General features: G+C 44.3%; 1 protein-coding gene across 11 annotated transcripts in view; it reads right to left on the reverse strand.

The window, feature by feature from the left end:
* LOC144132646 (lysosomal aspartic protease-like) overlaps nucleotides 1–9,429 on the reverse strand; it is a 92,089-nt gene extending 82,660 nt beyond the window's left edge. For 2 of the 11 annotated variants that reach the window (XM_077665208.1, XM_077665199.1), the window contains exons 1-2: nucleotides 6,708–6,748; nucleotides 5,613–5,685 (exon numbers count right to left, since the gene is read on the reverse strand). In XM_077665208.1, coding sequence (XP_077521334.1) covers nucleotides 5,613–5,647 — 35 coding nt within the window. In that variant the 5' untranslated portion in view covers nucleotides 5,648–5,685; nucleotides 6,708–6,748. Of the gene's footprint in view, nucleotides 1–383; nucleotides 632–1,176; nucleotides 1,235–5,612; nucleotides 5,686–6,707; nucleotides 6,815–8,806; nucleotides 8,940–9,338 lie in introns of those variants that run through there. The other 9 variants (XM_077665203.1, XM_077665207.1, XM_077665205.1 and 6 more) reach the window with 8 other exon arrangements.
* Nucleotides 9,430–13,529: the final 4,100 nt, after the last annotated feature.

The following is a 13,529-nucleotide window of genomic DNA, read 5'->3' on the forward strand; positions in this document are numbered from 1 at the left end:
GTTTTACTGTTGGCGGAGCCATCTGAACGCGGCGAAGAAATTTTTCACAATTTTCATGCATTATCTTCTCAAGGCCGTTTGCATTTGCATGTTTTTTTCTTAATTCATCTCTTCGTATGTTATAGCTACGTTTTTGTTGCTGCATTTTCTTCACTGATTTTGTTTGCAAGTACTAACTGAGTGTCTTGCTACCAGTTTCGGAAACAAAAATTTGTTCGTTATGAGGCCAAAGTCTCTGAATACACTGGCAAAGTAGTGGCTCGCCGAGTCACTAAGTCACCTAACTGGCTAAGTCGCCACAGAATAAATTCTCAACCCTCTTGAAGAAGTTATTTTCTCGTTCCGCTCACTGCCCATCAAAGAGCCGTTACCATAATGGGTACCTGCTAAAGATGTAGAGGTTCCAAAGAAAACCAGGGGCCATGCCGCTTGGCCCCTGTTTATTCCATAGTCGTGGACGATGCCATAGAAGAGAACGCCCATGCATTGTTGTGACATTGTCGTCATGAACAATACCCAGCTTAGGAAGCCTGCCGTCACCCAGCTCCAGTGGGAGTCAACTCCAAAGCGGCGATCTGATTTCAGGCGAGCCACGGAGATTGCCATGCTTGACGCCAACTAGTAACAGGACCTGGAAGGGTTCGAAGTGCAGGTAGCATGAACTACACAGCACAACACACAGCCAACCGCAGCATCAAGCGCTACATCCGCTGTGCACCTACACTTTACTGCGGAGTTTGTCCAGCTATATCCCCCGCTCGAAGTATAGTTTGCGCTGAAATGCGGCTGGTTTGATTAAATGGAGCTGCAATCACAAAGATGTATAATAACACTGTCTCGATTATCCTTTGTAAATCATAAAACAGAGAAATAAGGTACAAGTGGGTATTAGATGTACAAGCGCGCGTTTGTAGACAGCATGAACACCTATTCCAACCATATTGTATCGAAATGGCAGGGTGCAAATACGTAATAACAACTAACAGAAGACAAAATACAAGGAGTAACTTATATAAGGCAAAAGGCGTGAATGAATGGATTTCGGCTTTCTACTAACCAATATGGAAGCCTCACAGAAACGCATACAAAGTGTACGAGTAAAATTGCTCTAAAAGTATAAAACATTGCATGTTTTTTATAGGGCCAATTATGCCATCTTCGTTGCCTATGACTCACCGTTTGGTTTTTGATGGTGTGCTGGATTGCCGGGTTCCCACTTCGCAGAACCTTATTTTCCTAATGAAGGAGTTTTTCCCATATTCTTGTTTCGTTTATGCTTGTTGGAAAAAAGGTTAAAAACCTGGCACTATGCATACTTTCCTTGTTTTGGTCTAGAGCAACTGTGTACTTCTTTAAAGTACCTAAAATGTGGCTCGTTGCCCATGGGCGCATAATGGCTCCAACAATTTCAAGACACTACGTACTCTGACAAACACTATGAAATAAACTACCGGTGTAGCTACTGTCTGCAGGAAACTTTCTTTAAATAGTGTTTTCATGAGGAACACTCTAGATATATTCAATGAATCTGGGATAGCGACAAAAAGAAAAAAATGTAATTCCACAGGAGCATTTAGTAGAGGACCGTAATGTCGACTGTACAAACCTCCAATCAATGTTAGGAAACCAGCAGGAGAATTTTCTAGAATATCCATCCTTCGATCACCGTTTTTCGATATTCTATAAAAACACTGCTAGCATTAAAAAGCATATATCTGAATAGTCACGTATATTTCCATATGCAAACATGCATATTCCAGTAAAGTGCCGCAACACCTCCTCTGGTGCTGCAACAAATGGCGCTTTGCGACTGCAGCGACACATGCCTGCCGACCAAGACCGCGAAGGAGCACTTCTACTTACAACATTGAGGGTGTATGGTGCCGAGTGCTTTGAACCGTTTGTTCTGTGCTTTGAGCCCTTTGTGCTTTGAACACATTTATTACAGATTCCAAACAATCACTGTTGTCATTATAAAGCCTAAATCCGAATAGTCTGGTAGATTTTCACACTGAGGCATGCATATTGTCACGTAGCAGTTGGTGCTGGCAGCCCGCGTCTAGACGGCTGAGAAACGCCAACACCGAGAAGCTCTGAGAAGACGCGACAGCGCACCGAGGCGGCCAGAGCGTAGCGTCAGTTTCTTCTTCAGAAGCGAACAGCGAGGCGCACGAGCTGCGTGCCGAAGAGCCACCGAGCGGCTATTCGTGTAGGCGCGGCGATACCTTCGTTCTCGGAAAGTCGGAAAGAGCATCGGCCCGATGCTTTAACAAGAAAATAGAGAGAAATAAAAAACAAGACTGGGTAACGCGCGGCACTAAGCCACTATATGTCCCGTGAAAAATACGGTTTCATCCGCACGACATGAACAATCTCTGGTTTCTGCTGACGGCAAGTAGGACGGGAAACCCCATCCGGAAGAACTTCATTGGTAACGTCGCTTAGCTCACGGAGAACTCTGTAGGGGCCGAAATACTGCTTTATCAGTTTTCCGGAAAGACCGCGTCGTCGAATGGGGCTTCATAAACACACTTTCTCGCCCGGGGCGAACGTCATCAGTCTCTGGAGGCGGTTCTAACGTCTGGCGTCACGGCCTTGTTGACTCAGGATGCGCACTCTCGCAAGTTGTCGAGCTTCTGCGCGAAGCGTAAATTCCTCTGCGCCATCGTCGGGGTCGCGGTCATCATGGGGCAGCATTGCTTCCAACATTGTCCACACTTCGCGGCCGTGCCACAGACCGAACGGCATCCGCCGCGTGGTTTCCTGTTGGGCCGTGTTATACGCCAAAGTAATATATGGCAGGATATCGTGTCTAGATCGATGCTCAACGTCAACGTATATCGGCAGCATGTCGACGAGAATTTTGTTAAGGCGCTAGGTCAGGCCATTTGTCTGGGGATTGTAAAATCACAGAGAATTCAGCTGGTTTGTGCACGGCAGGATTGCACAGTGCACACAGGACGAAGACACAGGAAGAAACGAAAAGACAGAACCGATGATTATCAACTAATTGATTTATTGGAGTAACATGTATATAACAAAAAGTATTCTGACAACCAAGTTCATCTGTTCGCCATTAAAACTACTGTCATCAAGCAGCTTCGTCCAGATAAGCGATTTCACGGGGATGAATGCTGATTTTCATAGGGAGGCATGCATATTCAACAAAACTGCCGCAACACCTACTCATGCGCAACAAACGGCGCTTCGAAACTCACTTGCCTGCCGACCAAAGTCACGAAGAAGCACTTCCGCGTACAACATTAAGGGTGTTTGCTGCCGAGTGCTTTGAAGGAAACGCAATACAATACCGGAGAAAGAACTTTATACCGCGGCTGGGTTGCTGTTTTCTGCAAAGTCGCCGCCGTCATTGTGCTGCTGCGATAAAACAGTCCATTGCTTGTACAAATAAATCATTTTTTAATAATGTGTTTCGAAGAAAACGGCGGAATAGCTTTTGATCCCGGCGTTTAGGATGAGATTTCAGCAGTTCATAAGACATATCCTATGCTGCTGTCACTGCTTGCTCTGACGAGATAGGATTTCGTTGCTGCAAAGGCGTATGTCAAACCTCCATTTCAGCTGACAAGTTGTCTGCCATTCTCTTTGTCTTAAATATGCTGCTATGCTGCTGTCACTGCTTGCTCTGACGAGATAGGATTTCGTTGCTGCAAAGGCGTATGTCAAAACTCCATTTCAGCTGACAAGTTGTCTGCCATTCTCTTTGTCTTAACTATGCTGCTATGCTGCTGTCACTGCTTGCTCTGACGAGATAGGATTTCGTTGCTGCAAAGGCGTATGTCAAAACTCCATTTCAGCTGACAAGTTGTCTGCCATTCTCTTTGTCTTAACTATGCTGCTATGCTGCTGTCACTGCTTGCTCTGACGAGATAGGATTTCGTTGCTGCAAAGGCGTATGCCAAATCTCCATTTCAGCTGACAAGTTGTCTGCCATTCTCTTTGTCTTAACTACAAGCCAAAAATATCATATATATGTTTTCTCTAATCCGTAAAGCATTAAATTAACTGAAATGTAAGAGTTGAATATGGAGAATTAAGAGCAGTCGTTAGGTCTCTTCTCTTATTAGTCACTGGCTGAAAAAAATCTTTATCTTGTTCACTCTAAAGTACCCTCTCTACTGCGCTTCTTATGGGTAAGCCGTGTATTTTTTCTGCATGTTGCATGCATAGAGCAAATCGAAACTTCAGTTTTGAGACAAAAATATAGTTTTCATCTCAGCTGCCTGAGTGTGAGTGGAGTCTCTTGTAGACTTTGAACTGACAATTTAAGTACCAGGCGCTGGGTTAGTAATCGGAATGTGAACATTTCGGTAGAGATCTGCCTGACCTGGGGGTGAATTAGAGATGTGTGACTCAAACAAAGGCCAAGGCCTCATGAGAGGACCGACGTTTCTGTGCCGACTCGGCACCTTCTTTATGGATGACTGGGTGGAAACCAGTGGTGCTTTTTATCTCTTGCATGGACCAATGCCGCTGTTCTTGGAAATGTGAGCGCATTGTGAGTCACACAAGTTGTGGTGCGACCAATGCGTGTTCGCGGAGCGGTAGAAAGGGGGCACGGCAGTGTCCTGATAGCCATTTCCCGAACACTGGTGAACGAGACCCTGACAGTAGTTGCCATCTACGGGTGCGTACTGTATGGGCCTTGGTTTTATGCATTTAATGCTTGGACGCATTGGGTTCGGTGCTGATCGTGGATAGCATGGTCGAAAATTTCGGCCGTTGTTCCTTTCGCTGGCGATGCATTTCTGCAAAATTTTTCATTCCACCTACGTAGCTAGTAATACGGTTGCTAATGTAACGCTTATAGTTTCCTTGAACTATCCTCACGACACTGGGTTTGCTTTTGTGTTCTCTATATGTTAACCTTCATTCATATTTTTATAATGCATGCTTCGTATGCGATACTTCGTGTTGGCGGAAGTTTGTGCATAATTCCGGGAGGTCAACAGATTGTCCAAAGATAGGTAGAGGACGACAGCATAGTAAGGTTGTGCTGTTACAGATCGGCCGTTGAGCACGCGCTGACGAAAGCCACCTAGGAGAACATTTCGTATCAATTGAAACGAATGGTCTTTCTCACGTCAGTACCTTCACAATGTGACCCTACACGGGGAAAACAGAGAAAAGCGACAAACGTGTCTGTATTCGCTCACTAATCGCGCCGACTTCTTGTTTCCTCGGCAAAAACGCAATGATAAAGATGGTGCAAATTCTTGACGAAGGGCTCCCAATGTACGCCACTGCCCCTCACCTCCCTTCTTAGGGTAGCAGGCACTGTAGATGAGTGTGTTCATCGCTGTTTGGTTCTAGCATAAAATTGTTTCGAGTGTTTTGTTAACGCGAACAGATAGGGTGAGTGTAGATAAAACTAAAGAGCATGTCAATCTGAATGCGTAGATGTTGCACTATAGTCCAACGCAACTCAAGTACTGAACGGCGTATGCCGCTCTAAGGAAACTCTCCAGCCAATGGCGCCGATCGGTTGTGGTGGCTTCTTTGTTAATTCACTTCAATATGGGTAATCACTTTTCCCCTGATAGCCTTTCATGTCTTATGCTGACGGGTGCAGTGCAATTAAACAAGATCACCTGCCAGTCTGCCGACGCCAATGGCTGGAGGGCATCCTTTGATAAGCGTTCCCCTTCTCTCTTGAGCTGTATCCTATTAAATTAAAAGAATATTTACTTAATATCTATCCACTCTCTTCATCAAAAGCTACAAGAAGCGTGTCCTTGGAAAATAAATTCTAGTAGCACTCTCTCACAGCCTTGTGCTCTGTCACTTTCAGCTGTCGGCAGAGCGTAAGCGTGCTTTTATATCATAAAAAACTTCCAGGAATGGGCCTTCGGTATTGTGCCGAAAAATATTTTTGGTCAAATATTTAAAAAGAGTCGCACAAGGTGGAGTAATTTGTAAAAAAGGGAGTAATTACTGACTGGAATCCACCCAAGCGCAGCCATAGAGCAACAAACGAAATCCAAGTAAGGGGTGGATATCAGTGAGTAATACTCTGTTCTTACAGATTCTACTCCGTCTTGAAAGATTCCCCTAAAAAATTTGACCAACACTGTTCCCGCTTCTAGTTACTGATCAATTTGCTCTCGCCCTACCTTGAGCATGTCGCCTCGGTTAACTCGGCTGGTAGTGCGACTGTCCCTTTGAAACTGTGGTCTCGTTGTGTGTGTGAACCCCGGACCAAGACGATTTTTTTTTTTTGAACTACGAAGTTTCTAAGAAAGTTGTACAGCTTTGCTTTGTAGCTGTATGGCTGCACTTCAGTGGATTCCGATGAGTAATTACTCTATTATTAAAAAATATTTTTGACTGCACACCAACAGCGAGTAAACTTTCACTGTTAGCGGTAACAAAAATTTTTGTTAGCATTCAGACCACCTCAAAACTCATTCCCCTATAGAACAACCATGCGCAAGCTATGGGCCAAGATATCTGTATTTCTGTCCATTCAAATGCTTAGCACTGCATATGTCCGGGCTGGTTCGTGATCTACCAAGTATTTGACTAATTCGCAGAGGTATATAGCACAAAGCCGAGACTTAGTAGCCAGCCACGTTCGTGGTCGCAATGATCGCGAATATCAAACGAAAACTGTACGAGAAAATTTAGTTACATACTCGGCATATTTGTTGCTGATTGTCTTAAACATACTAGAGCAAAATGAATACCTGAAGTCAAGAGCTTCGCTGTCTCTCATGCGGCATCCGTGCGATATGATGAAGCGGCGCCGAGAAACGTTGGTATCTAGCTCTGTTATCAATGGCCGACCTAATCTGTGTGCGAAAACACACTTGAGTGCGCAGCGAGAAAATAGTCGCTAATACCACAAACACCTTCGCTTGGAGCATCTGAAGTGCATTTGGAAAAACACCCAGTAGTTTCATAGTGGCACTCGCGAATCTCTAGTGCGACGCTATTCCAGGAAGTTACCAAATGAACTGGTCTGATAGAAATTAGGACTCATCTTTTTTAAATGACTGGACAGAAACCAAGACATTCGTTGAAGTCTTTTACCTGCCTCAACACACTAGAATCTGTTATGTAATAAACTTTGAAATTCTACTTGTATGACCCCTTTAATTTTGGTACTTTTTCAAAGGAAAGAAAGGAAAGAGGACGCTTCAGAATTCTGAAGCAGTTATTGCAATAAACATTGCTCAAATTCGGAATAATGTGCCACTGTCTGGTTATACCAACATTTAGCAGTGAACCGCAGATTCTGCTTCAGAAAAGCACAAAAAGCCGCGCCACCCTTCATCAATGGAGATTTAAGGCAGTGTGGGATGAATGTTGCCCAAGGTTGTCCAATGCTAGTATTTATTTCGTCTCTAAAACAAAGACATGGCGGTAGCCAAGCCTCGACCTTACCACTTTTTAATTTCGAAAGCATTATTTGGCTACGTTTGCTGTTTCGTGTCCGCAGAAAGGGGACACAAAACGTGTCCACAGACCTTGCGTCGTTACAGGAAGAGTTAGGAGCAAAATAATGTCTGTATGTGATGCAGGATGAATAAAATGTTGATGCGGGTCGAATTTCATTGATGTGGAGTAATTTGTCACTTAAGTAGAGCCTAAAGAGTCGATTAGATGTGAAAACAGTCCCGGGGGTCGATATAGTGGCTAGGCGTCAAATTAGGGGTGGACGCCGAAATTGTGAGAAAATACGCAACCAAACAGAATGAAGTTTAAATAGATTGGAATGTAAAAATGAACGATAAATAATCAAACAAAAAGCTTTCATTGATGTGAAGTAATTAGAGGCAAGTAGAAACCATGGACATCAATGTAATGGGAGATGTCAAAACAGCCTCTGACGTCGAAAGAGTAAAGAAAGAAAAAAAGAGGTTAAAAAGAAAACCAGGTTTAAAAAGTGTTTAGTGACGTAAAAGCAAAAAAAGAAAATTATCAGTAACGGAAATGATGAAAACAGAAACTAACGACAAAAAAATGGCTTAGACGTCACTATAGTAAAGCGCAGAAACGCGACGAGTGTGGAAGAGGCGCCAATGCTTTCGCATTCTCCCAATGCGGGTCGCCGCAGCGATCTCTTAACGTTTTTTTATCTTTGCGGTGTAGAGAAGTACTTCTTTTCTACGGCGCTTTATCTGTAATCATTGTAACAATTAGACCGAAGTATTTTTCCCAAATTCATAATTTCACAACACGGTCCCCTCATGTTACTTTGCAAGCCTGTAAGCCAATGTGTCAAACGCACGTATACGTTACACCGCAGCCAAATCTTCGTAAAGATTTCGGCTACGGTGTAACGTATAAAGGCGCGTGGACACACTGGCGAATAGGCATGCAGAGAAAAGCGAGGCAACCGTGTTGTGATAATATCGCTTCATGGCAGTTCATCGGTCTTCTTTTTTGGCTAAACACGATACTGATGACGGTAAAGCCAAGTCTCTGTCCTATTTGAAGAGGTAGGAAAGAGAATATTGGAGCAGTAGGTTTGCCCTCAATGAATCTCAAAGTCTGTCTTTTTCGTAGACGCCCATAGGTAAAATTTCGATCTTTTTGCAACAAATTCTAGGTGGTGCATCACTACGCCGCCTTTGACATATGCGGTAAAAGCACCCGCAGTCTAAACGTTGTTGAAAAACCAAGCGCATTACCTCTACGTTTAGTTATGCTAAAAAGAGTGACTTCTTTAAAAAGCGGCATTGGCCTTACACACTATTGGTCCGATAAGGAGCAGCTGTCTCAAATGCTCATAATTACTTACCGACTCAGAGGCTTCTGTAGCTTTACGTCATGTGCTCACCTGCATAGTTTCTGTGCATCTACAACGCGGAAAGGTCTGCTGCCGTTAGTCGTGACGCTTCGGGAACTTTACCGAATCACCCCGGTTCAGCCGAGTTCGCATTCTTGACGACCAAGCTGCCGATTGGATGGCCCTAAATTCGAAGAAATATGCATAAATATATATGCTTTCCGCCTCTAAATCAAAGAACAATGTAGCGATGCAGGTAGAGAAGCGCCAAACAGAATGCTGGATCCAAAGCTGTTTAAAAATAGCTGCAAGTGCGTTGTTGGTAAAGCAACGCATTGCACTTGCGGGGCAACATGAAATGGTGATGTCCATATTTCCTGGCTGACTTGGGCTTCCCTTTCGACGTATTCAGGGATTATTAGATGAAGAGTTAAGCAGCTTCGCTTGCAGACAATGTATGAAGTGTACTATTCAATTAACACTGGCATATGGATATACAGCCGGACATTTTGGCTTTACTGCCGCTTTCCGCTCGAGCTCGCGTATATTACGCTTAACAAGAATCACTACCAAGAACACTCACTCAATAGTCTGGGTCTCAACCACGATATCTGAAGAACATGACCGACTACAGGACTTCCGATGCCCACGTGATGGTTGTATGACTCTCCTACACCAGTCCAAAGAGGATGAAAATATGGGTCAAGGACTAATTGACTGTGTCCCTTTCATCAATAACAAAACAAGCACTCGAAATGGATGTTTGCGACACACGTGCTTGCCTGGAAAGTAGGCATATCGGCTGTCATGTGAAAGAGAGCAGATAAGACCAACGAGCAACCATACGCGTACGGAGGTGTCGGTAGGAAACACTTCCAGTTACGAGACAAATGCGCATGCTGGTTCAGCGGTTGGATTGACGTATATATTAAGTCAAAAACAGCACGTGATTTCATGCATAGTGTAGTGGAGATTTGTGAATTATTTTGGACAAGATGGGGTTCATTATCGAGCGTCGAAACAACTCTAAATGGGCGTTTTACCAATTCATGCATTATGAAACTCGCACCGCTAAGACCTGAATCGATGCCACGTGATTGGGCTCAGCAACTCATGCCAAAAAACTTGAGCACCAAGGTAGGGAAACCTACATGCGTTAAAGCTTCTATTTATAATGCGTAAATAAGTAACGTAATCGCTGCCATTAGTACAGCAGTCGTGACTTTGTGTCGGCTCATGAGTCGCCTTTGGCTGATGCGTGCAAGTGCCCTCCAGAACGTCTCGCTCATGCCTGTGGGTTTTAGTTTAGCGCAGTGAATGGGTGATACTGGACTTTGATGCTAGTGTAGGCAGCGATTCTAAAATCTTGGCCCCACTAAGACTTCATGAGTGCAAGCCACGGAGCACTGGAGGCATCCGTTTATCGGTCATTGTCGAAGCATGTGATTTGCAATATTGGTGCACAACGTTTCTTCAAGCCAACAGTGGGAGTCTGCCACTGCAGTAACATGATAAAAAGCCTTTTGTAAGCTCCAATTCAAAGCACATTATTGCTCCGAACCGGAAGAGGCTGAGTGGCAGATTGAATTGCAGTAAGGGGCCCGCGTTCGGCAGACGGCATCCTGAGCTTCCTGTACTAATCATTCAGGTTTTTATGCGCCTGAGGTTGCACACCGCCATATATCACGTACATTTTTAAAATGCGCTCACACTGTCAGGGTTCTTTGCACTATAGCCGTATCACGGGATTCTTCAACCCATTCCTCGTGCTGCGGGCTAACTTCGTGCGGAGCAATCCCATATGGCATTATACTACTACCCTTCCACACCATGAGGAGCTGCTTTGTGAGCGGTGCAGGTGCAAAAAGCTTGCAAACCATGCTGAATAGCCTGCCGTATGAAATACAGCACGGTGTCCTGGATGCAACAGCTCAAGTTTTTTTTTTCACCTTTCGTTGCAAGAGCTGTGATAGCTGCCTGAATACACTTCGACGTTATGTGATTGACCTAATAATGCTTTCGTTTCTACATATTCTTATGTAAGCTCACCTGGTGGTTAGTACGAATAAACGCCTGCTACGTGTATAGAGTGCTACGGATTTAGTACCTCGTACAGTCCAATGCTGTTTGAAGATGGTCACTTAAGGCTTAACATACCCGGATTAGGCTGCTCTAACACGAATTATCTGCGTAAGTACTCTGAAACAGTTACATGAGAATAGCTAGTCGAAGGCTCTTGATATCCTGCACCATCACATCTGTTGCCGACTAAGTGGCTCTCACTCCAACATCCACAGCGCGTTAGGCTGCGTAATCGTGTACGACGTGCAAGACTATGTGTACTATGAATGCTTGCAAATAAATGACTGTGCCTCTTTTATCCACGTGGAGCTGGGCTCCCTAATGAAAGCTAATGTTGTCTATAGATTTTCCTAAGGGCCGTTTCACATGGTACGATTCTCGCAACAACACATTGCGATTTGACCCGATTTGAGCAAGAAAAATCCTAAGCAGGCCGCCTGGTTCGAGATTGTAGTTTCCAAATGAAACATTCAGAGGACTTCAAAAATGGCAAAAATTTATCATGTATAATAGGAAGCTAACTGATAAGCCAACTATGTATTCAACTACCGGGGGAAAAAACGTATAAGATGAATTTCAGGATGTTTGCGTTGGTATGTTTTTAAAAGAACTCCTTGCCACCATGCGCTCCGCCTAACAGAGGATGCGATTCCCACCTCTCATGTAGAAACCCATTTGGAGTCTTTAAGGATAATAAAATAATATGATGTGATGTAATGGGAATGGATTGTGGGATGGAGGATTTCAAAGTACTCTGGTGACTCAGAGTAGGAGAGATGTCGCAGCTAAAGGCCACAGATTAATTTAGACTGGCTTCTTTTAGCGTGCGCTGACATCGCATATTATACGGTCGTTTCTGCATTTCGCGTCCATATAACTAGGTCCGCCGAGGTCGGGATTGAACCCGCAACTTGCAAATCGGCAGTCAAGGCCAAACCCAATGCGCCACCGCGTCGGGCCATGAAGAAGCTGCCAAGAAATGCAAAGCGCCGGTTGCCTGTACAGGACGGTCATGTGATCGTGGCAGACTACACTCCACCCGAAGACGGATATTGTGGCATTGTTGAGGGCACGATGACAACGGCAACTAAGCGACGGCAGCGAGCAATGCTGAGAACACAGGCGCTCTAATGCACGTCCAGAGTAATCACACGTCAGCATAGGAGGCGACGGCACACTTCGGATCATTAATAATATTATTAATAATAATAATATTAATAATTGGTTTTCGGGAAAGGAAAGGGCGTAGTATCTGTCTAATAGATCGGTGGACACCTGAACCGCGCCGTAAGGGAAGGGATAAAGGAGGGAGTGAAAGAAGAAAGGAAGAAGGAAGTGCCGTAGTGGAGGGCTCTGGAATAATTTCGATCACCTGGGGATCTTTAATGTCCACTGACATCGCGCAGCACATGGGCGCCTTTTGCGTTTCGCCTCCAATCTAAAGGACATTTGGAAGATTAGCCTGTGCTGCATAATAAACTTGTAACTTGTGACATGTGGCAAACCAATCTTATTGAACATACCATGCTGACCGAAAACCAACGAATGCAGAGAAACAAAAACTGCCAATATTGCGGGTTTTTTCATTGTAGACACCAGTTTAACCCCCCACAAAGCGAGCAGATGTTTTCCAGTCTAAATGCCCGGAGGTCAAGTTAAACGAATCTCATTTGTCACAACAGAGTGTTTTGGTATATAGCGAAATCGTGCTTGCTAAACAGAGATTTTTAACTCGTTGTTATTTTATTACTTCGAAAACGAGCGAAACCTGCAAAACCTCTAGAAGAGTATCAAATAGCTGCATCACGAATTGCTCTTCTTTTGGTTTTCATTTTTTTTCAGGACTATTTTGGCACAACCAACAAGAAGCAGAAATTGGAGGCAGCTTAAGCTTCCCGTTTAATTGTGGAACGCGATAGCGTGTTGCAGCGCATCCAGGCAGTCCACCGAACGCCATGACCTGTCCGGCGCGATGCCTTGCCCGTTAGAAAGAACTTTGATCGCACTTAGTATTTTTTACTTGAATCAAACAATCTATAACCAATTACAGACTTTAAATTTGCTAAATTACCATCATCAGGCATTGTCTTTTTTATTCTGAGCATTTTGACACCTTAGAACTCTGTAATTTCTTTTATTTTTCATTTCTTTGATACATTTATCTATTAATTACATTGAGTTTACTAACTTGCCATCGGCTCTTACACACCAATTATTGATCAGCCTTTATAAATTATAATGATACATTTGTTTTTGACGCTGCCCTCGATTATTTCCGACACACGGCGCCGACTGTTACTACGCCGACGGTTTTTCGACCGAGCTAGCTGTATACGTTGACCCTTATCAAAGTATTTTTTATACAGTGTAAGGGTACTGGGGAGCACTTGATTAAAACCGGAAGACAGCCACAAGGGAGCGTTCAAGGCGGCGGCAGGGCAACGTGAAGATAGTTCGAGCGGCAGTCAAGCAGGCATCTCCTATTTTATTATTCTTTTCCTTCCTTCCTTCCTTCCTTCCTTCCTTCCTTCCTTCCTTCCTTCCTTCCTTCCTTCCTTCCTTCCTTCCTTCTTTCCTTCCGTCCTTCCTTCCTCCCTTCTTTCCTTCCTTCCTTCCTTCCTTCCTTGCTCCTCTTCTGCGGATGCCTGCACTGGGCCCGTGCTGGTCTGCTGCTTTACAGCTCTAAAATCTC

The sequence above is a fragment of the Amblyomma americanum genome, chromosome 5 (genome assembly GCF_052857255.1).
Source record: "Amblyomma americanum isolate KBUSLIRL-KWMA chromosome 5, ASM5285725v1, whole genome shotgun sequence".
In the NCBI taxonomy this organism is placed as follows: domain Eukaryota; kingdom Metazoa; phylum Arthropoda; class Arachnida; order Ixodida; family Ixodidae; genus Amblyomma; species Amblyomma americanum.